Below are 25,154 nucleotides of genomic sequence, written 5' to 3' on the forward strand. Positions count from 1 at the left end.
CATGCAAGTTGAAAAACAATGTTTTATTGTCGTATTACTTTGGACCACTAATTAAAAAATCCTGAAGATATAACTTTGGTACATTTCCATTTATTTCTGAAGATATTGTATGTACAGTCTATAAAAAAAAATTAAAGGGTGCCAATAACGGTGAGCAGGACTGTAGTCTGCAATTTTAAAACTTTTCCTTATGTTTGACATTTTAACTGATTTATATCGTAGGAATTCATGAAATACTATTTTGAATGAGCAATTTTGCAGCAGCAGATAATATTAATACCTTATAGAGTGTTACATAGAGCTTCTGTAAAAAAGAAGGTCAGTACACATTAACATTTTTCCTAGTTTTTGCAGTGAGGACAAAAAATAGATTTGTGGACAGCTGTATGTCTCTACTATTCAAACATCTGCCAGTACTATATAAGTGCTCATCAACTAGAGCAACTTATCTGGATTATCTGGATAAACATTTAATCTCTTTTCTCTTGCAGATCTCTCTCTGGGCGAATAGTTGGAGGAGTATGGTGGTTCTTCACTTTGATTATAATCTCCTCCTATACTGCCAACTTAGCTGCTTTCCTTACAGTGGAAAGAATGGTGTCACCCATTGAGAGTGCAGAAGATCTGGCTAAACAAACAGAAATAGCTTATGGCACTTTGGATTCTGGATCTACCAAAGAATTTTTTAGGGTATGTTATGTGTTTTTTATGTTAATGCAGTTTGTTCTCTTCGTGTAGCCACTCAAACTGTATAGATTGGAATTGCATGTACTGTATATGATTACAACTTCTGTGCTTAAAATTATTCTCAGGGTGTTTCTTTAGTTCTTTAGTAACATGCATGTATTTGCATTCATGTATACATTGCAAAAAAAATCATAATTTGCTCTGCTAATTCTGTACAAAAATCTCAACAGTTGAAGATTATGGTGTTGATATTTCTCAACCAAAAATGTGTTCTTGCCATAATCTGAAATAAACCTACATTTACACAATATGAACTACAGGTGGATCCAGATGTTTGACTGGAGAAGCTCTCTTGAGACATTGTTAAAATCCCAATTTAAAATTACTCATGCAAAAGTTTCACAGTCTTATGTCTTGTGTAAGATTAGGACCAGACAAATGGGATCCCATCTTTGTTCAAGGTATACTACAGCGGGTCAGAATTACTAATGCTATCAAATACTGTACATACACAGAGTAAATTTAGACAAGACCGCCTGAAAAGTTTTGCAGTGGCTCATGCCAGACAATACATTTTGCATATTTTGACAATTTTACCTAACTTTGTACCCATCTGGTTGACTTACTTTTAGACTATTTTTGTGCCTAAATTTTGGTACATGGTGCATCTTATGTCACTCCCATTTCTGGCTACTGCTCTCTACTGCAAAATCACACGCCTTTTCAAGCGAATACATTATAAATAGGTCTGCAACTAAATGTGACAATTTGCAGAAATAACATCAATAATGGGATCATTTTTCACCAACATTAATGCACCATCACAAGAGTGAATGAGGCTTAATTTTTTAGACAATTTTTTTGTGAATAACATTTTGTCACATGGTGCATATTAAGCCACATCTATTTCATGATCCAGGCCCTCCTGTAAAACCGCACCACTTGTCAAATGAACACTTATTAAATAGGTCTGTAACTAAATCTGACAATTTGCACTAAAATTTACCAACAATTGGAGCATTTTTCACCAGCGTCAAGGCACACTCACAACAGTAAATGTGCCCTGATCTGTTTGTATTGTATGTTCTGGCCATAGTTTTTAAATGTAACTTCTTAAAGCTCACTATAAAAGATATGACTGCCTTCTCCAAATTTGAAAGCTAGTTTTGTAAAAATGTGTAAAATGATAACATACATGACAACATATTGCATGCACATTTCCAACAGCAATGCCTTTGTGGTTGTTTCTTTCTCATTTTTTTTAAATATAAAATCACTGAGCTATGTATGAAAAAAAACGCTATTCACCTATATTGCCTCATGGATACTTCCACCTAAACACCTGTAATATCCACTGGTGTCCTCAGCAGTGTAGCAAAGATCAATTTCTCTATTTTTTACTCCGATGTATGAAACACTAACGCTTCCACTTGAATGTATTAGAGCCACTCTCACAAAAAGCAGCCTATGCATTCAGAAATATATGAAAGTAAATCTCTACAGAAATGAGTGCACTGATAGAAACTTTTCATAGCTGAATAATCAAATACCAAATCAATTTCAAATAACCTTTTGAACACATTAAAATGTATTGTGTGAAAGAAGCTACCGTCTGTTAGGGCTACATCGGGGCGATGTAGAATGGGAGCACTAGCAAAGTGGGACTTAATAGAGAGGAAGGCCTTGGAGACCTCTTCTGACCACAACTTGGGATTTGCTCCCTTTTTGGTGAGGGCAACCAAAGGAGCTACCAAAGTTGAGAAGTGGGGAATGAACTGGCGATAGTAATTAATGAACCCCATAAAGCGCTGCACCGCTTTGAGAGAATGGGGTTCTTGCCAGTCCATCACAGCCTGTAGCTTGGCAGGATCCATAGCCAATCCTTGGGACGAGATGATATAGCCCAGGAAAGGCAAAGACTCCTGCTCAAACACACACTTCTCCAACTTGGCATAGAGGGAATTTGCCCGTAGGAGGTTGAAGACTTTGCACACATCTCTGCGGTGGGAGTCTATATCTGGAGAGTAGATGAGAATATCATCCAGGTAGACTACAACCGAGGTGGAGAGCATATCCCAGAAGATATCATGCACAAAGTCTTGGAAAATGGCAGGGGCATTACAAAGCCCAAAGGGCATCACCAGATATTCATAGTGCCCATCCCTGGTGTTAAAAGCCGTCTTCCATTCGTCCCCCTCACGGATGCAAATCAGGTTGTAAGCACCCCGCAGATCTAATTTGGTAAACACTCTTGCTCCCCGAAGCCTGTCAAAAAGCTCAGATATCAGGGGCAGAGGGTACTTGTTCTTAACGGTGATGGCGTTAAGACCCCTGTAATCTATGCATGGATGTAATTCTCCGTTCTTCTTCTGCACGAAGAAGAAACCAGCCCCTGCAGGTGACACAGACTTTCTAATAAATCCCCTTGCCAGATTCTCCTGGATGTACTGAGACATTGCCTCTGTCTCTGGGAGAGACAATGGGTAGACTCGACCCCGGGGAGGCTCAGCACCAGGCAAGAGGTCAATAGGACACTCATAGGGGCGGTGAGGCGGAAGAGTCTCCGCAGCCTTTTTGGAGAACACATCTGCATAGGGCCAATATTGCTTGGGGAGAGAGGAGAGATATGCGGGTACCTCTGTAGTAGCAACCTGAACGCATTCCCTCTGACATCTACCCCCACAAGATTCACTCCATCCCAAAATCCTGCCTGTGGACCACTCAATATGAGGAGAGTGGTACGGTAGCCAAGGTATCCCTAAGAGGACCTCATCAATTCCCTCAGGAATGACGAGCAGGGATATTATCTCCTGATGAGATGGCAACATGGATAGAGTAAATGGGATGGTCTGGTGTGTAATCTGTGAGGGCAGTGTTGACCCATTCACCACTCGTACGGTCACTGGTTGGGCGAGCATCACCAGAGGTATTGCGTGTCATTGGGCGAAGGCAGAAGACATAAAATTGCCCTCCGCCCTGGAATCCACGCTCCACCGAATGAGTGGATGGGCCAATGGTAATTGTCCCCTTAAAGGACAATTTGGAGGCAAATGTCGCCGTGTCTAGTGAACCTCCACCTACTACCACTAGACGCTGACGTTTCCCCGACCGCTGAGGACATCTGGTGGCAAGATGTCCTGACTGCTGGCAAACATGACAGACCCTAAGTGCACGAGCGGTCCGGGACTTAGGTCCCGCTCGTAGCACCTCCATGGCCTCATGTGACTCGGGTGCCTGGACCGGAGATTCCAAAGGTTTGGCGAAGGTGGGAGCCAGCTGAAACCTCTGCCTACACTGGGCTCGCTCTAACCTCCGCTCGTTAAAACGGAGGTCAATACGAGTAGATACAGCTATTAACTCCTCCAGTGTGGCGGGAATCTCCCTAGTGGCCAGAGCGTCCTTAACATGGTCAGCCAGCCCCCTCCAAAATATAGGGATGAGGGCTTTATCCGACCACTCCAGCTCAGATGCTAAGGTGCGGAAGTGGACGGCAAAATGGCTGACCAAGGACGAGCCCTGAGTCAATGCCAACAGTTGGAGCGCCGTATCATGGGTGACTCGAGGTCCTAAAAAGACCTGTTTCAGAGTGCTCAGAAACAGCGGAGCACTCTGCACCACATGATCGCCACGCTCCCACAGTGGTGTAGCCCACTCCAACGCCCTGTCCGACAGGAGAGACATAATGAATCCCACCTTTGCCCGCTCTGTAGGGAAACGTGCAGCCAGGAGCTCGAGGTGTATAGAGCACTGGCTCATTAAACCCCTACATAATTTGCTATCACCAGAGAATTTTTCTGGCAGCGGGAGGCGAGACAGGGTCAGAACAAGAGTGGCAATGGACAAAGCTGCTGCAGCCACGCTAGCAGCCTGAACAGCTACTGCGGTAACATCCACAGCTGAGGTTGTGCACTTGAGAGCTGCCAACCTACCCTCCAGCTGCTGGATTTACTGCAAAGATTGCTGTTTGTCCGCCATTGCTAGCCAGACCCTGGCGCTAGTATTATGTTAGGGCTAGCAGAACGCACTGATTAAATATAGATGTTTTTATTGGTGCGTTCGCAGCCCGGGGTCCACCGTGCAGGAGAAACCTGCTGCTAGCAAATGATGGCACTATATGGCGGTTTAAGCGAACTCTGTTACTTCACAGAGTCGCACGGAAACAAGACACTGTGCCCTGTTAACCCCACAGGAGTTCACAGCTAACTGCTGAGCTGAAGGCAGTCTGTGGTCACGCAAACATACAATCTCCTCACCGTAGGAGCCAGTATTCTAGGGGCTTATTTCAGCCGGGGCCCTAAATCCACGCACACAATCTCCTCGCCGGAGGTGTCGGCATTCTAGGGGCTTATTTCAGCCGAGTCCCTGAACACACATAAATGTGACCACACTGGCGCATGCACATAACAGATTCGATACTAGTGCATGGCCGTGTGGCCATGCGAGCCTTATATAGCTGCAGCAAGTAAAACACCTTCCTAGAAGGACCAATGAGAGACTGCCATACCTGAGCATGTGACCCTAGATCTCCACTGAGAGATCTTGCCCTGGGCATGCTCAGTGTGTGCAGAGCAGGACTTAGTCCTAGCACCTACAGGACCTTCCTGAAAGGACCAATGGACTTAGCTGCAGTATCTGACCATGTGACCCTCGATCCCCACTGAGAGATCTTACTCCGGGCATGCTCAGAATGAGAAAAGCAGGACTTAGTCCCAGAAGCTTCTGCTCGCCGCTGCCCAGCACTGACTTCAATGGCAGAAGCAGGAAAAGCAGCAGTAACTCTTTGTACAGAGTGGGACTGAGCCAGATGCTGGGACTGACGTCTCCGCTGAGCAGGCTCCACTGCAGCAGGAGAAGAATGGGAGACCGCAGCGGAGATGGCCCGAGATTCCCCCTGTGCAGAGGTGGGAACTCGACCCCTAACACCGTCTAGTAGCGTTGTTCCTACCATAAAAAAGGATCTATTATATAGGGATCTCTGATGAAGGAGATTGTTTTTATTCAAAACACATTGGATGAATTTTGTCCAGTAAGACACTCCTTAGACTGTGTTATGACAATCAACTGGCAAATGAATCCCATGCCACCAGCTGGGGCATGATGAGTTAAACTTCCTTATACATCAGATACTTCTCTTAGCAGTTCATATCTTTTCTTGCTCAGATTTTACCAGAAAGAAACAATTTTCTATCTAGGGGGGTTCCAATTATATAACAGATTAATTAATGGTAGGAACAAATCCAATAGATGGTAGCTTCTTTCATACAACACAATTTAATGTATTCAAAAGGTCATTTGAAATTAATTTGGTATATGATTATTTAGCTTTGAAAAGTTTTTATTAGTGCACACATTTCTATATATATATATATATATATATACAGTATATATATATATATATATATATATATATATATATATATACTGTATATATACATTGTAAAATGAAAATTAGTTGCTCCGAAGTTACTTTCCATGACTGATGAATGGCTTAATATATTCTTTGCAGAGATCAAAGATAGCAGTCTATGAGAAAATGTGGTCATACATGAAATCAGCAGAGCCTTCTGTGTTTACGAAAACAACTGATGATGGAGTCGCTCGTGTTCGGAAGTCTAAAGGAAAGTTTGCCTTTCTCCTGGAATCCACAATGAATGAATACATCGAGCAGAGGAAGCCATGTGACACCATGAAAGTTGGAGGCAACCTGGATTCCAAAGGATATGGCGTGGCAACTCCAAAAGGCTCAGCATTAAGGTGGGTGGAATAATATAACAATATCTGTGTTGTTATAGTATTCCACCTTCCCTGATGTGTTGTGTTGTTTTTTACTTTCTTGTGAATGTTTAAGGTAACATGATTTACTTTTAACATGGCAGGATGGTAAATGGTATGATTTATTTTTTTTGTTTTTATTTATTTATTTGTGTGTTGTCATTCTGATCATTATATTTTTTTATTTTATTTTTTAAACCAAATGGCTTTTTCAATTTAAAAGGTAAAAGCCACATTTTAATTACCATATGCTCAATGTTATTTGCATGATGTGGTGTTGTGTTTATTACCCTAAAAAAATTCCACCCCTCCCCCATCCTGCATTTTTTTTAAATGTATACTATGTATACTATTCCCCTTCCATAGCACAAACCACCTTATTATATTTAGACTAGTATTTGGTATTGTTAACTTTATAGCTTTATGTGAAACCCTAGACAATTTGTCCTCTTGTGCTCCTTTTTTTACATATTACAATTCCTTAGTAGAGATGTGCGATTTTTCGCAGAATTTTGTGAAATTCAGGTCCGATCTACTTACATAAAACATACTTACAGAAAGTATGGATATATCTAAGGATTAGCAGAAGACTGGACACTTATGTTTTTCTACCTAAATCACTTTGTCATAAATTGCATAGAAAGTCTATATTGGAAAATATTTTGATATTTCACCATAATCTGGCGAAAATATTGCATATAATATATGATTGTTGGTTGCTATATTTTAAGAAACCAAACATTTTTAGTTAAGGCAAATTTACTTAGAAAATTTTTTTCAGAGAATATTTAAAGACATTCGCACAACTCTATTCCTAAAAGCCTTTTGTACATTTTCTTACAAGTTATGTTTTATCGTTTCAAGAAATGCTGTTAACCTGGCAGTATTAAAACTGAATGAGCAAGGACTCTTGGACAAATTGAAAAACAAATGGTGGTACGACAAAGGAGAATGCGGCAGCGGGGGAGGTGACTCCAAGGTCAGCCTCAATGTCACCACAATCGGGTACCTTAGTCAAGAGTAATCGGCAAGACTGTTATTTCGGTAAAATCAAAAAAAGGCTAATTGTTAATGAAGCATTAACCTCATTGGATTGGATATGCATTATACTCGGAGTAGCTCTGGAATTTACACTCATAAATAAAGAATGGTTGGTCGATACCTATTGATGCCTTTTCCACTCAGACATTGGTTGACTATATAAAATCCTTTATGCAACACACTCTTTAGCATCTTGATAAGGGTCAAGGTGTTTTATCAAGATCATACTCTCATTTATTGACAATGGTTTCTGCTTAAAAAAGCAAACCCTTATGAATCTGGATACAATTTGGCACTAAGTCTCTCACTTCAAAATGGCATCACACTGCAGCATCAGCCAATGAGGGAGCACTCCTGTTCCAAGATAACATATAAGGCCAGGACATAACAAAATAAGTTACAATTGCAATTGCCTGTAGTCTATACTATTACTCTTCTTTCATTGGCAAGTATATACACATCAGTCCTGACAGTGACTGATGCCAAGAACAGATTTAAGTGGCCAAGCACAATATAATGCCACTTTAAGTAGTATAGCTTTATTAGGGTCTGCAAGTTACAATGTCATTTGAAAAAACATTGGTTTCAATACCACTGAATAGGAGAACTCTAGTGGTGATTGATGCTTTTGCACAGACCTGTTCAATTAGGATACATCAGTCTTGTGAGGATGTGGCGTGGCTCATGGCTACAATTTTGTTTTTATAGTGAAGGAGTCAAGAAAGCTACTGCTTCATTCATCATGAGTTCTTTCTACAAAAGTAATGAAAGTAGTGTAAAGGAAACTGCAATCAGTTCACGCTTGCCAAAATTTGCTCATGAACCCTTTGAATTGTAAATTTCTGAGGAATAAGTTGGTGCTATATTAATAAAAAGAGTGATGATTATTATTATTATCTAAAAGTAATGTCACTAGATAAAGATTATAATTATTATTTCAACATGCTCCCCTATTAAAGAGATCTGTGTTTTAATCTGTAGTGCTTACAGAGTCTCAGAAAAATGATACAGGCCGATTAATCAAGACTGGCCTAGCGCAAAATCGGTCTACACCAAGTACACAGTGCTGGATTGATTAAGAAGTGCACACCACTTAATGAATTTGGCCTCTCTAGTAAGTGGTGCGCGCCTTCGTGTGCTGCACCAAAAATGCGACTCCAGTAGAAAATACTGACAGATTTGATGAATTTGACAGGGGGCCATGTCACCCCGACTCCACCTTAGCTCCACCCATTTAAGTACAGTTAAAGTAAAGTTGCATGAAAACGCCAAAAACCTCAATTTTTTGAGCAACTCCACGTTGCACAAAAATGTTCCAAATCTTCAAAGCTTTTACAACACGTTTGCACTTCTGTTGTGATAAAGTTTTTGATAAATTGGTCCCGACTCCCGTAGTTTTTGAACACATATAGAAAGAGACCTCTCAATCAAATCGAGCTCACTAGGAAAAGCTACAGAGTAGACTCTTCTTCCAATGCCCAATGCATTTTTTGAACTGCAGCATTAAAGGATGAAACCCAAGTCTCTCTAATGAGGTAGTTTCTTGGGGTTCTCATACTGCCCATGGTTTTAGGCATCATGAAAATGTCAATAACTTTGAAGTATGTTTAAAGCCAGTTTCTCAGCTGAGATCTCGAGTTCTTTGGCTGCAGGACCATTCTTTAACTTACACACATGCACTGCACAGTTTATAGATGTTTTGAGAGCACTGAAGAGTTTGAACTGGGAATAAAGACCTAATATTCATGTAAATTTGCCACTGTCTATAAAGGATGTTGCAGGAATATATATTGATGAGAAAATCTTTTAAATAGGGCAGAAAAGTATGCTAAGTGGCAGTCTGACACCCAGAACCTCCACCAGCTAGGAAAACCAAGGGGCCATGTGGAGTTGAGCAGAAATAACAGGCATGGTCACTTATATTGAGGTGCCTTTGTGCCTAGAAAGCTTGTTTAAAGAGGTTGTATAGCATTACAAAATGGTTGCTTTCTGCTAGCAACATTGACACATCTGTCAATGGATTATGCCTAGTATTGCAGCTCTGCCATTAAAATTAATGTGACCGATCTACAAAAGCTTGCAATATTTCAACAAGTGTGTTGCTGGTTTTGGAAGAAAACAGCCTTTTTTTCTAATACTGTGCAGGCCTTTTGAGACAGAATTAGAAAACATTTTAAAAAGTGAGATATACTTTGATGCATCCAATTATATGAGTGCACCTTCAAAATAATAAACTGCAGGGTGTTCACGGATAGTGACATGTTTGATTATAGAACAATAATGCAGATAATTATTATTTAATTAGTATTAATTTACTTTACATGTCTCAGAGGAAAAAGTATCTTGGCTAATCCATGCATTCATTCTGAAAAGTTACTTAATACTAAACCACAGCACCCCACGTACGGTGCCAATTTCTACTTTGTTACTATTATTCCTTTAACAGTGTGTGCCGATTACTCAAAGCGATATAGGCAGGACCTGGTAATTTAGTGTCACTTGTAGTGTTAAAACTAAGGTGATATTCAGGTTACCTGCAGTTCAAGATCTATGTGTCCAGGGTCCCTGCTTTATCGCTTTGTATAGCATAAAAATAGTTATAAGATTGAATAACATAAAATAACATAATATAATGTTATTTATGTTATTTCCCACGTGAAGAACTCCAGTAAACCTTGCAGTATTGAAACTCAGTGAACAAGGCATCTTAGACAAGCTGAAAAACAAATGGTGGTACGATAAGGGTGAATGTGGAGCCAAGGACTCCGGAAGTAAGGTCAGTCGCAGAAGGTCTTTTGAATTGATTAGAAGTCCCATTCTGACTCACCCTTCATGCACACAGTTTTCTTTGTTTTTTAAAGAACAGTCCAACAATAGTAATAAGACATTAACCACTGATAAAACAAGAAGTGCAGTGTCATCTCTTTATACTCAATGGGGAAGATTTACTAATCCGCTATGATCCCAGATCTTAATATTCTGCATCTAGAATCATCAATTACATCCAGCAGACAAAGCTTAGCAAATAACAGGGTATTACAATGAACACATCTACAGGGTAACAGTAAGTAAAATGGAGTATAGAGTTGTTTCATAAATGTAAATGGTTGCGCTACAATTATCTAGCCCATACACAATCATTTTTCCCGATATTGCACATTTCTACAATGGGGTAGAATTACTGAAGTTGACTGATCCATGTGCAAGGACTCAAACTACTTAATTGATTTAATTTACATCAGATTTCACCTTATTTTCTTTATTTTACTTATCTGGTCACTATTAGAATTTTTTTTATTCCAGAGAAAATGTGCAAAGGTTATGATGAATTGGCAAATTTTGGTGCATTTACTCAGGCGAATTTCAGGCTGTTAATCGAGTATCAATCAACTATATTCAAGTCGATCTGCAATCATTTACTGGACTGTGTTCCAAGCTGACGATCACTGATCAGGATTAGGGTTGAGCGACTTTTATTTTTATAGGATCGGGTCGGGTTTCACGAAACCCGACTTTCTCAAAAGTCGGGTCGAGTGAAATGGGCCGATCCTATAAAAAAGTCGGGGTCGGGGTCGGCCGAAACACGAAACCCAATGCAGTGCAATGGGATACTATGGTTCCCAGGGTCTGAAGGAGAGGAAACTCTCCTTCAGGCCCTGGGATCCATATTAATGTGTAAAATAAAGAATCAAAATAAAAAATATTGACATACTCACCCTCGGACGCGCCCTGGGTGAGTAAGGTCCTTCACGCGCTCATTCTTAGGAAGGAAGGCTGCCGGATAGAAGCAGGGCGCGTCCGAGGGTGAGTATATTCCTATTAGGTATATACTCACCCTCGGACGCGCCCTGCTTCTTTCCGGCAGCCTTCCTTCCTAAGAATGAGCGAGTGAAGGACCTTAGATGACGTCACAGCTTGTGATTGGTCGCGTGACCGCCCATGTGACCGCTCACGCGACCAATCACAAGCCGCGACGTCACCGCAGGTCATTCACGCGCTCATTCTTAGGAAGGAAGGCTGCCGGTTAGTACCAGGGCGCGTCCGAGGGTGAGTATATCAATATTTTTTATTTTGATTCTTTATTTTACACTTAAATATGGATTCCGATACCGATTCCCAATATCGCAAACATATCGGAACTCGGTATCGGAATTCCGATACCAGATTCAGAAGATCGCCGACCTCATGGCCGACCCCACACAGGGGTCGGGTCGGGTTTCATGAAACCCGACTTTGCCAAAAGTTGGCGACTTCTGAAAATGGCCGACCCGTTTCGCTCAACCCTAATCAGGATGGAACAACTGCCAATATGATATGTTATGGCACCATAGAATTCTAACCTCAAAAATTGTACTGATAATGCACCAACAGGATGACAAATAAAGGGGTCCACCAGATGCATATTCTTCTTGTACTATGATGGAATCTGTGAGGTCAAGCATGCACATTTTAGTTCCATTCGGATATGACCATAACATGCGACATGCCCAAGCAAAGAGGTTTTACGCCTCCAATATCTATATCCCTGGAAAAAATTACAATATGTACAAAAAAACTGTTTAGCTTTAAAAAATGGGAACAATAGACGATTTTCCAGACTTTTTTTAAATAAAAAAACCCTGTATCATAGCCTGAATAAAATTTCATACAATTTCCTTATATTTTACTTAAATGTTATTTACTCAAACCAAAATATCACGTTACAGAGCATTTATCACAAATTTAAAAACACTTCTCTTTTATTGGGAACTTATTACCTATTTCTTGCTGCCCCCTCTGAGTGCTACAGGGTCCCTGATCTATGAACAGTAATAGTGAGAAAGCGATGTATGAGCCAGGAAAAGATGAAAATCATGAATATACCAGACTCCTGACTCAACAACACTATTCAATGAATAAAATGTAGGTTTGGCCAAAACTACAGCATATTTCTGCATAACAGACATGATCGTGATATCAATGTGCCTATAACTAATGCATGATGCTCAGAGAGGACAGAATTTGATTCAATTGTTTCATAGTTCTAATTCACTCTCTGCATCAACAGGAAATAGTATATAATAGAGAACCAATATTAATTTTGAATAGAATTTTATTCCCACTGCAATTCCACGCTAAAGGGGCAGAAAAAGTATAGCTGCACACCAAAGAGTTATAATGCCCTACCATTTTAAGTTGTAGCTTCTGGTTATTGTATACTCAAAGTGGAAATGTTCTTCACATGGCATGTCAAGTATTAGAAAAAAAAGTTCTGTTTGTATCGAAAACAACACCTATCTTGTCCATCAGTTATGTCTAATATCAAAGCTCAATCTTAGGTTTTTCAAAGAGGTAAAAATGGATTGAAACTAAATAAGAGCAAATATATTCAGGTGGAATTGAATTCTCAAATTTGACAAAATTTAGCATTTGCCCAACTGCAGATTTTTTTGTATAATTCCCTTCCATGTGGATTGAGCAAAATGAAAATTGCTGGCCAACATTGTGCAAAACAATAATAGAACACTAAAAGGTTATAAAAATGTAGAAAAAAAAGTATACTTATACCCTCCAGACCCCCCACTCCTCACTGTTTTCTGTTCCTGTCTCATAGCATCTCCTGACACCATGAGCGCTGAATTCCCAGTTCTCTGACTGCAGGCCAAGATTGCAGCTCAGATGAAACTCTGCGCATGCGCACACTAACTCACGGCATTCAACATAACATTAGGATGTCATGACCTCCTGCATGCTTGAGCAGAACTGTCCCCAATCTCATCAAAGCTGGAATTCCTGGACAAATGTGCAGAGGTCTGGGGACTCTGTGCTCATGGCAGCGATCTTAAGATGTGATGAGAACTGGAGACGTGATGTGAGGAACTTAGAGGCCAAATAGGTGAGTAGTAAGGTTAGGATAATGATTTTTTTAAAAAAATTTACATCTTAAGTTTATTATGCTCTTGCTTAATTTTCCAGGAATATCTGTAGCAACAGTCGAATTAGAATTGGAATTTTGCCTGATCCTCTCTAATTAAAACATTTTTCCAAGGGTTTTTTTCTAAAAGCAGTGCCACACCTGACTACAGCTCTAAGTTAATGGGACTGAGCTGCAATGCCACACACAACTTGTGGATATGTTTTGGATTGTTTTTGTAAGAAGGCAGCCAAATATTTGGAATATTCTCTGTGATTCAAAGCTATCTTCTATCCATAGGATCTGGAATAACTTGCTGATTCCTGGGGATCCAATCCCTGAATTGCCCATCAATCTAGAGATTAAAGCTCTGCAGAGCTCTGCCCAAATGGAGCTGAGGTTGAGCATGCACACCTTGGTCCCATTCATTATATCTCTTTGACTGCTGGAATAGTCAAGCACTGTCTGACTTGCCTTTTTCTGTTAATCTCATAAACAATGAATTTAGTGGAGGCGTGCATACTTGACCTCCATTTTCTTTCAGAATTCGGCAATGCAATATTCTTCAGGTCATTGGTTAGATCTCCAGTGATTTTCAATTTATCTCCTATCCTATGCAAAAACAAATCTTTAACCATTCAGATTGATGAAAATTGATTCCCCATTTTTCTACCCATGTTATCGCAAAAAGTGGACAATACTAAATAGGCACAAGGAATGTGAATACATGCCAAGCAAATGCCATGTTTGCAGACGGTAAGAGAAAAGTAGATAGCACTCTGGTACACGTAAATTTCTTTTGTGAACTTTATTCCTTGAACTCATGATTAAGACATGAAGCTGGGGAGTGGGATTCCTATGAGACAAATGGTCATTTTGCATCCAAATGGCACTTCAACGGGTCCAGGTACCCGTTGAAGCGTCAATTGGAAACAAAACGGCTGTTGTCCTGTTGGAATCACGCTCCCCGACTCCATGTCTTAATCATGTGTTTAAGGAATAAAGTTCACAAAAGAAATTTACATGTGTTAGGGGTCGAGTTCCCGCCTCTGCACAGGGGGAATCTCAGGCCATCTCCACTGCGGTCTCCCATTCTTCTCCTGCCGCAGTGGAGCCTGCTCAGCGGAGACATCGGTCCCAGCGTCTCGCTCAGTCTGACTCTGTGCAAAGGGTTACTGCTGCTTTTCCAGCTTCTGCCATTGAAGCCAGTGCTGGGCAGCGGCGAGCAGACGCTTTTGGGACTAAGTCCTGCTTTTTCCCTTCTGAGCATGCCCAGAGTAAGATCTCTCATTGGAGATCGAGGGTCGCATGCTTAAATACTGCAGCAAAACCCATTGGTTCTCCAGGAAGGCCCTGAAGTTGCTCAGGCCCTGTGGCAGCCTCTCATTGGTCCTTCTGGGAAGGTCCTGTACTTGGTGCAGCTATAAAAGGTTTGCATGGCCGCACGGCCATGCACTAGTATCAATCCAAGTATGTGCTTTGCGCCAGTGTGGTTGTGTGTGAATGTATTCAGGGACCTGGCTGAAATAAGCCCCTAGAATACCAGCACCTCCGGTGAGGAGATTGTATGAATGTATTCAGGGACCCGGCTGAAATGAGCCCCTAGAATACCGGCTCCTCCGGTGAGGAGATTGCGTGTATGCATAACCACTGACTGCTATCAATTCGGCAGTAAGCTTGTGCTCCTGTGAGGCAAACAGGGCGCAGTGCTTTCCTTTCAAGGCTACTCTGTGAAGTAACAGAGCTATACCACCAAACAGTGTCACCATTAACTAGCAGCAGGTTTCTATAACGTCTATATTTACTCGGTACGTTCTGCTAGCCCTAACAATGTGTACCAGAGTGCCACCTTCATTTCTCTTATCATTTGCATCCAGGACACACTTCCTTCAGGCTTAGCACCTCTAAGTCATGGTGTTGGCCATCTGCTAGCAATTATCCATTTATCACAACTTAAAGGGAACCTGTCACCCCCCCCCAGTCATTTCAAACTAAAAGAGCCACCTTGTGCAGCAGTAATGCTGCATTCTGACAAGGTGGCTCTTTTAGTTCTGGGTGCTGTAACTTGAGAAATAATCAGTTTTATAATTTGTCTGAAGTACCTGGTCCTCAATCAAGTGGGCCGGCGTTTCCCCCCTGCTTCAGACAGCACACTGCTGTCACTCACATCTTCTTGGCGCCGGGCGCCGCCTCCTCCTCACCGCTGTTTTCAAAAGTAGCCGGCGCCTGTGCTCTTTTCCCCTGCCTGGTGCAGGCGCAGTGAGCGCTGCCCGTCTTTCCTCATATGCAGTCTCGGTGACTGCGCCTGCAGTGCGGGGCTGGGAATCACAGGCAGGGTGGCCGCGCAGGCACAGTCAGCTGGGCTGCATATGAGGAAAGACGGCCAGCGCTCACTGCGCCTGCACCAGGCAGGGGAAAAGATCGCAGGCGCCGGCTACTTTTGAAAACAGCGGTGAGGAGGAGGTGGCGCCCGGCGCCAAGAAGATGTGAGTGACAGCAGTGTGCTGTCTGAAGCAGGGGGGAAAGGCCCACTTGACTGAGGACCAGGTACTTCCAACAAATTATAAAACTGATTATTTCTCAAGTTACAGCACCCAGAACTAAAAGAGCCACCTTGTCAGAATGCAGCATTACTGCTGCACAAGGTGGCTCTTTTAGTTTGAAATGACTGGGGGGGTGACAGGTTCCCTTTAAGGTATGCCGTCTGAATAGTGCTGGTCTTTCATCTCTTACTGTGTGCATCAAATGTCATATTTGCTGGAGTATGGATCTTAGGGTTGGCGGAACGGAAAGTAAATATGAAAATAAAGTGCGTTCGCCACCTGGGGTCCACAGTGTAAAGATGGCAAACTGCAGCTAGGAGACAATGGCGAATACTAGCAGCGAGCATAAGTGGCTCACACTGAGTTAATGTCAGTCAGTGAAGCACGTGGCTGTGCCAATTGCACATCGACGGAAAAGGAACTGTGTTTATTGCCACACAGCCGCAGAGAAATATGCCGCTAAACACGTACCCTGTTAACTTCACAGGAGTACGCAAGCCGCACTGGGGCAAGGGAACAGGTAGTAGACTCCAAGCACTCACAGAACTCCTCTACGGAGGGGACAGAATTCTAAAGGCACTGAGCCTGCCCTGAGCTCATACAGCCGAGTCCAAACTACTGTTAGGTTCCTCACGCACACCAAACATAAATGATCTTAGCGCACCGATGGGAGCGCCAAAGATACTTTTTTAGTTTCTGTCAATCTAACAGGACCTTGCTCACTAGCCAATCCGGAGCCAGACCAGGACCTGAGCATGTGACGGACGACCATCAACGAGAAGTCGTCCCACGAGCATGCTCAGTAGAGTGAAACCTTGACTTAGTCTCAGGAGTGATCGCGGTCTATTATTGGTTATCAAAGCGAACCTGGGAAGGCAGTGGTAAACATGCTCACAGACTGGATCTGAGCAGGATGCCAAGACCGACATCTTTGCTGAGCAGCATCCACTGCGGTGCAGAGGGAGAATCCCGGCGCCTAACAATTTATTTCACGTATTGTTTTATTACAAATTTATGATATAATTACATGGTTTATTGGTAAAAAAAGGTTAATTAATAAAGCACACAGCATCTCAGGGAGTTGTGTTGAACCTATTATTTTATTTAATTTTGTAAGGTTTCCTGCACAGTTATAAAAGACCCTTAACCTCTTTCAATTTATGTAACCAGTTAATTTACATAACTAGATACATGTAAAAGTAGATTTATACACATAAGAAGTTGGTAAGTGTGACGTAGCCTTGTTTCTATCCATTAGCTCAATAAACCATGCAATATCAAGCGAAAATATTCTAATGCTAACAGTTCCAAATGCTAAATATCACTGAAGCATTTTCTTCGTATGCCAAAGTGTAGCCTCAAACAATACAATATTCAATCATTGTCAAAATGTGGCCTTGCAGTTCTGCACACATTACGCAGGGAAAATACTCAAAATATCATTAAGGATTTTTTTTTACAGATCAGTTGATAATATTATAGTAAATCTACCCCATTGTGTTAAAGAGATGTAGGATACATATGCTTTCTAAAGATCTTGACTTACAACTTTTAATGATAGTCTTGACATACTACTACTCAGATCATCTTGCTCATGTATAAAATTACTCCTATCCTTTAAAAGACAATATGTTTTTGAAAAAAAATTAAAAAGATAAAAATATTTTCCCCCAAAATTTAATTTTATCTTTTTTTCCCTTTGATTAGGTTTAAAATGCAGCAGAAGGTTAAATATTTTTATTATATCACTATTATATTGCACCACATTTTTCCATTAAAACATTACAGTTGAGAAACGTTTAGGGTTCGTGTTTGTTTTTTTAATTAGTACCTTTGTATTTGACACTGTCAGTAGCTCACTCCATCAGCATTCATACATGTTGTGTATTCACTTACCTTGCTGTTGTTGAAATTAGTCAGTAAACTTGACTGGAACATTTCCTGCTAATACAACAGTAATATATGGCCAACATCTCAAAATTATTACTAAAATGCTATTCGAATGACCTAAAATTCATTCATTCGATTCAGATCATTTGTGTAGTGATTTAATTAACGTATTCTCAGATACTTTATTTAAAAGTTAATGTTGATATTTCTCTATATTTTAGTTTACATTATAAAAGGCAGTAAAGCAGTAAATGAATACATTTCAGGAGAATTAAGATGCATTATGGGATTAGCTTTTCTAGGGTACATCCGGATTAATGCCAGTTATCATTTTTCTGTTTAAGTTTTCAATCTGCATGAAAAAGATTATAGCTTAGTAATTCCAAGTACTGTATTAACCGTAGCTTATCGGTAATATGGTTCATGTTTGCGTTAAATACTTTTTCATGTTCACTTTCAATGATCCCTATCCATGGTATATTGCAAATCTATGGTTAAAATTTAGAGATGCCGTAGCAGAATTGGTGAATATGAGTTTCTGTATATATATATTTTTATTTTTTTTTGCTCCTATGGTTAATTATGCCAATGGTCATACATAAAAGTAGATAGTTGGAATTTTTTAGGATTTTTATAATATGACTTAACTAGCTATTTAATTATGAAGTTTTTAATACTAGTAGAGTACAGAATACATAAAATATTTATATATTTTGTAGCATTTACAAAATACAAAGAATGAAAAATATTTTGTATTTCAAAAAAATATATTGTCATGCTTTAAGATGCATAATTTATATCAGTTATATTATTAAAGCAATATTAATTAACTATGCAGTAGAATAAAAGTAATGCTTCTATAAATGATATAGAGATGAGAATTCATTATCATATTTGGTATGTTTGTAAATGAAAGTGTGAAGGTAGAGCAGTTATAGCGCTTATATATAGGGTTAGGGTAGATTTTGATCCAAACTATAAGCCATTTTAAACTATTCAGTGAACCTAACAATGCTGTTCATTTTTCTTAGGACAAGACCAGTGCCCTGAGTCTAAGTAATGTCGCAGGGGTGTTTTATATCCTCGTTGGAGGTCTGGGACTAGCCATGATGGTGGCTTTGATAGAATTCTGCTACAAATCACGAGCAGAATCAAAAAGAATGAAACTTACAAAGAATGCACAAAACTTTAAACCTCCTCCTGCAGCCAGCACCCAGAATTATGCTACATACAGAGAAGGTTATAATGTCTACGGAACAGAAAGCGTTAAAATTTAAGGGTATGGTTTGTGACAAGCTTTTCTTAATGGAATATAGTAAAAACTTTACATTGCTAGAACATTGGGTCAATGAATGTTCTTAGCCTTGGTTAAGCTGTATGCCATTACCAGTCTAGTTTACCGTTATTGTAACCAGAAAGTTCTATTCAATAAGATTTGCAATTTCTGAGAATTAATTTTGAGACCAGCATCAGGTGCTAAACAAATATATTTTATTAGTATCATAATTTAAAATCCAGATTGTGCCAGAAATACTAGTTTCACAAACAAACAGGGCAGCTCACCACAACTGTATTCTTAACATCTCGGGTGCTTCAGCCTGATTAGGCATGAACATAAATCTGAACTGAAGAACAAGTAAACACTGAAAGCTAGTATTTCTAAACTGGAAAAAAAGTTGTCACTCCCTCATCCAGGATAAATTCTTTATTCAAATTCTGTGTGCAAAGACAACATTAAGAGTAGATATCAAAACATTAAAAGTAGATATCAAAATACTGATGTACTTCGGAATAAAGCTATGATTAAGAAATTTTATTCTGAAATGAATCAGATGATTTGATATCTACTTTCAATGTTGCTTTTGCACACGGACTTTGAATAAATAACTTCTTTAACTATAATATATCTATAACTAAATATTTCTTCAGTTCAGAAATATTAGCTAACTTGTTACAGCTTACATGTTTCCACTGTATCCATGTTCTACTCATAGCAATGGTCCATGTTCTTACCCAAAGCAATGGCCCATAAACTTAATTATTTTCCATGAATAAGAGTGCGGATATCCTCAAAACATGTAATCTGTACCAAGCTAGTACTTCATGCACCTTAAATGTTAAATTATGTTATTAACAAAATAGTGTTTTTTTATCTTCCATTTTAAAATCAACAATTCATTTTCTGAAGTTGTAATTCAAGCCATTGCCAGAGCTTGGATTTTCAATTTTTAGGTTTTGGTGAGTTGTATGAAAACCTACTAATTTTATGAAATTTTATTTGCCATTTCTGAAATGTCTGTAAGGTAGGACTATATTTAATGCAAATGAAAATATTGTGCAAACCGATGTCAGGATATTTATGTTAATTATGGCAGTTTTCTCTATAGCTGCTAAGCATTATGATAGGCTGATACTTCCTGTTTTGTAGAGATCACTTTTCAGCCGTTATCTCATTATCATAAAGGGCAAGACTGCAATGAAAATAATCACTGATACATAGATAAAATGGCCTTCATCATTCACAATAGGTGATGGTCACAGTTCACCTCCTCCCATTCCCTGCACATGATCTCTGCACATATCAAAGAGCATGCCTAGGACACTTTCACACAGAAGTCAATGAACACCTCCAGTTTATTATTTGGCTTTCTGATTGCCCATGTGTCTGCTGTAAATCATATCTATAAATGCTGTTAACAGCAGCTCATGATTCTGTACAAAATAAAATAACCTTACTAATGAATAATTAAAATATAAAAAACAAAACAGTAAGTAAACAAAAAAAGTAATTAAAATAAAAGTAGTATCTGATGTTAGTTATTAAAAATATAGTTAATATATTCCCTTCAAGTAATATATGATGGGGTGTACAAAAAACATCAGTCCTATAAAAATAACTACAAATAGCCCTTTAGCCTCATTTGCATCTTCAAACAATGATTTCTCAGTAACAGAGGAACGGATTGGCCATGTAAACATATTGTTAAACGTTCTTTGAAAGACCTACATGTACATAAAAATAGTTTGGGGTGTGAAATTTTGCTGACAGATTGCTTTTAATATCAACACTCTCTTAAAATAGATGAAAAGTATATTAAATGGTAAAGCTACTAAGTGTCAATAATATTTAGAATTCTTATATACTGTGAAAGAAGTGCATCTTCTGTAAATGTCAAAAGTTGTTTTTACTTTTAAATTTCTCTCTTGTATCTGTTTTATTCTAAGAATACAAAAAAATCCATCTTATCTAGTCTCTTCTAATGGCAAAAATATGTTCACGCATTCTGAGCACAATGTAAAATATATGCACCTGGTATTTTGCAGATAACCATCGAGATGAGCCAAGTCACGAGGTGAGATTATGAGAATGAGGCTTCCTCCTACATCCTGACCACCTGAGCCAGTTAAACTCTTTCCTTGGTGTCGGGAATGACACAAACTGCTGATGGTGCAAAGAACTTTTACTAGAAAGAACAGATTTCTTTTCCTTCAGTGCCTTATGGAACATTCTGAGTCTCACAACAATGCAAACTATCACGGAAATGCTATTGCTTTGCTTGAAAAACAAAACTTTAACTGGCCACAAGTCGAGAATCTTGTGTAAGAAAATGTACTCATGTAAAGTTCTTTAAAAGCCATCGATTATTAGCACTCTACGGAGCCTCAGATGCTCTATATGCATTTTTAAAGGTGCATTCACTCTTTCTTGTATTAATCGAATACAGTCACTCACTCAGTACCATATTGTCTTGTCTCCATTGTAATGTTGATGTATGTTTCACTAAAACTGCACAGATTGCGGGGTAAATAAGACCTACTATGTCATATAAATTAGGAATGAAAGCTTTAGATTAACATGGTCTATTTATTGAAAGACTGACTAGAAGATAGCAATGGCAAAAGATAGACACCATAGTGACCCCATGGCAGTCCCTAAAAACATGAAAAGTTGTTGATGTTGTGTAAAGGGCAGTTTATGTGTCTAAAATTTATTTCAATGTATATGTAGAGTGAATGCACTTTTAAATTCACAAGTGTTTTATTATATGTATTATTGTTAGTAATGCTGTTGTATGTTCTGAACAGCATTCTGTTAGCCTGGTAACTAACAGTGTCTTTTGGGTTCTTCCTAATGCTAAGATGTATACATAATATGGTAAAAAAAATCATCATCTATTCTCATACAAATACATGGATGTGGAATTCAGGGGTACATGAAAAAAGCAGCCACAATTGTTTCAGGTTATATATACATATATTTTTATACCTAAAATCTAAGTAGCCACATAAATTAGAGGTTTTTTGATTACTCTCCACAACTTTTATTTGGTATTTGATGACACCTATGTATCAAGCTTGTATAATAACTAAAATTGAGTATATAAATTTATTACATTTAGATATCATGTTGTCTATTGTTATAATGGCACACAATGCGGTAAACATGCCAAATAGAGGAAATGCAAAGATATGTTAATACTAGCTATGTATCTATTAATGCACAATACTAGTCCTCTTAAGCAGTAACATGAAATTCCTTATAAATTATAAAGTAAAAAAACATGTTTAAAGGGGTTACCTAATCATAGCAAACCTCTTAAATGTGTAAGCCAGCTTGTGGGATTCAACCAACTATCTACAACTGCCTGAAAGTGAGATAGTAAAAAAGTGAGAGGTTTGGCTATTGATTTCCCCTGTGGCAGAAATGTAGTATTACATAGCTGCTATTCAAATTAATAGCATCCTATACAATAGATGTCCCCATTCTGACTTAGCATGACCCACTAAGTCAGAATTGGGCTCTTATCCATGTTTGGTCATAGAAGGACATCTGATAAGGGCAACCCTATAGGGGTTATGGACCCTAATAGATTGACATATCCTCTTTATGTCTTCTCAGTTTAGTACCCAAATTGTTTAAGTTTTGAAATAAAATTGTAGTAAATAGGAATATACAGAACCCATACTTGTATATTTAGGCCGACAAAGAAGTGCAACATGTAGGTCTTTGGTAAGAGAACATATAAATTAATTGGTCTAAAAACATACTTAGCAGACAATTCCTAAATAGATGTTGACGTATATAATTAAAAATCTAATTTTACCATCATTATCTAATTTATGTTTCATAATTGGCTATATCAAAAAATGATTTAAGTTCTGAACACTATTTTGGCCAAATGTAAATGATAAATCTATGGCAACAATCATTGCTTGTAATGCCATTGTAATTGTAATGTAAAATTTTAAAAAAATAATAGGTTCCAATGTTTATCCCTAAACATATACAGTATACAAAATTTGAAAGCAAATATACAGTCAGTAGAACATGTTCCGGCCAAAATACAGACCAAACAAAAAATACTGTACTGAGCCGCAGAGCTGTAAGATCCCAGGAGTTAAAGTGGCAAGCCTTGATACATTGACATGAGATGAAAATGTGTCAGTCCTGATCTCAAATTGCTTTGACCCTTGTGTGTTCTGTAAAATGTGCAATCCAATACAATATTACTTTAAGCTCTAGGTAAAATGCTCTTTCAAAGTGTTATATATAAAGCAAAATAGCACAGTGAAATAATTGTTTCGGAATATATTTTTTGCTCTTAGTTGCCACCAGTGTGAAAAAAAAGTTTAACATTCTACACAAGTTTTTAAATAGACAAAAAATACCTCATTGCTTGACAGAGAAAGGTCTCTGCTGTAAAAAAAATGGCAAAACTAATTGGGCAGCACAGTCCACAGGTGCACTTCTACACTAAAGATTCTACACTAAATTAAAACTCAGATGCCCAAGTGAGGTAAGGAAAATAATAGCCAATAATATAGTAATATGCCCAATTGTGTCATAAATAGTGTTGAGCATTCCGATACCGCAAGTATCGGGTATCGGCCGATACTTGCGGGTATCGGAATTCCGATACCGAGATCCGATACTTTTGTGGTATCGGGTATCGGTATCGAAACAACATTAATGTGTAAAATTAAGAATTAAAATAAAAAATATTGCTATACTCACCTCTCCGACGCAGCCTGGACCTCCGCGAGGGAACCTGCAGCGTTGTTTGCTTAAAATTCGCGCGTTTACTTCCTTATTTGAAGTCCCGGCTTGTGATTGGTCGCGTGCCGCCCATGTGGCCGCGACGTGACCAATCACAGCAAGCCGTGACGTAATTTTAGGTCCTTCAGGATTTTAAAATTACGTTCTGGCTTGTGATTGGTCGCGTCGTGGTCACATGGGCGACGCGACCAATCACAAGCCGTGATGTCACGGGAGGCTGGACACGCGCGCATTTTAAAATGCGCGCTTGTCCTGCCTCCCGTGACGTCCCGGCTTGTGATTGGTCGCGTCGCCCATGTGGCCGCGACGCGACCATTCACAGCAAGCCGTGACGTAATTTTAGGTCCTTCAGGATTTTAAAATTACATTCTGGCTTGTGATTGGTCGCGACGCGATGCGACCAATCACAAGCCGTGACGTCACGGGAGGCAGGACAAGCGCGCATTTTAAAATGCGCGCGTGTCCAGCCTCCCGTGACGTCACGGCTTGTGATTGGTCGCGTCGCCCATGTGACCGCGACGCGACCAATCACAAGCCAGAACGTAATTTTAAAATCCTGAAGGACCTAAAATTACGTCACGGCTTGCTGTGATTGGTCGCGTCGCGGCCACATGGGCGACGCGACCAATCACAAGCCGGGACGTCACGGGAGGCAGGACAAGCGTGCATTTTAAAATGCGCGCGTGTCCAGCCTCCCGTGACGTCACGGCTTGTGATTGGTCACGTCGCCCATGTGACCGCGACGCGACCAATCACAAGCCAGAACGTAATTTTAAAATCCTGAAGGACCTAAAATTACGTCACGGCTTGCTGTGATTGGTCGCGTCGCGGCCACATGGGCGGCACGCGACCAATCACAAGCCGGGACTTCAAGTAAGGAAGTAAACGCGTGAATTTTAAGCAAACAATGCTGCCGGTTCCCTCGCGGAGGTCCAGGCTGCGTCGGAGAGGTGAGTATAGCAATATTTTTTATTTTAATTCTTTATTTTACACATTAATATGGTTCCCAGGGCCTGAAGGAGAGTTTCCTCTCCTTCAGACCCTGGGAACCATCAGGAATACCGTCCGATACATGAGTCCCATTGACTTGTATTGGTATCGGGTATCGGTATCGGATTAGATCCGATACTTTGCCGGTATCGGCCGATACTTTCCGATACCGATACTTTCAAGTATCGGACGGTATCGCTCAACACTAGTCATAAAAGATCCTTATATGCAAATTGCCTCTTCAAAGAGGAAGAGGAATTGAACTCTAGTGCCAAATATC

General features: G+C 39.6%; 1 protein-coding gene across 3 annotated transcripts in view; it reads left to right on the top strand.

Annotated features, from left to right (window-relative positions):
• Nucleotides 1-23,833, top strand: part of GRIA3 (glutamate ionotropic receptor AMPA type subunit 3) — a 460,685-nt gene extending 436,852 nt beyond the window's left edge. The window contains exons 12-16 of one of the 3 annotated variants that reach the window (XR_013221283.1): nucleotides 492-690; nucleotides 6,194-6,441; nucleotides 7,324-7,438; nucleotides 10,162-10,276; nucleotides 18,858-18,993. Coding sequence is in view for 2 of the 3 variants with exons in the window: in XM_077285103.1 (XP_077141218.1) it covers nucleotides 492-690; nucleotides 6,194-6,441; nucleotides 7,324-7,438; nucleotides 18,858-19,103 (808 nt within the window). In the remaining variant the exon portion in view is untranslated. Of the gene's footprint in view, nucleotides 1-491; nucleotides 691-6,193; nucleotides 6,442-7,323; nucleotides 7,439-10,161; nucleotides 10,277-18,857; nucleotides 19,106-21,150 lie in introns of those variants that run through there. The other 2 variants (XM_077285103.1, XM_077285104.1) reach the window with 2 other exon arrangements.
• Nucleotides 23,834-25,154: the final 1,321 nt, after the last annotated feature.

This window comes from Ranitomeya variabilis, chromosome 2, assembly GCF_051348905.1.
Source record: "Ranitomeya variabilis isolate aRanVar5 chromosome 2, aRanVar5.hap1, whole genome shotgun sequence".
In the NCBI taxonomy this organism is placed as follows: Eukaryota; Metazoa; Chordata; class Amphibia; order Anura; family Dendrobatidae; genus Ranitomeya; species Ranitomeya variabilis.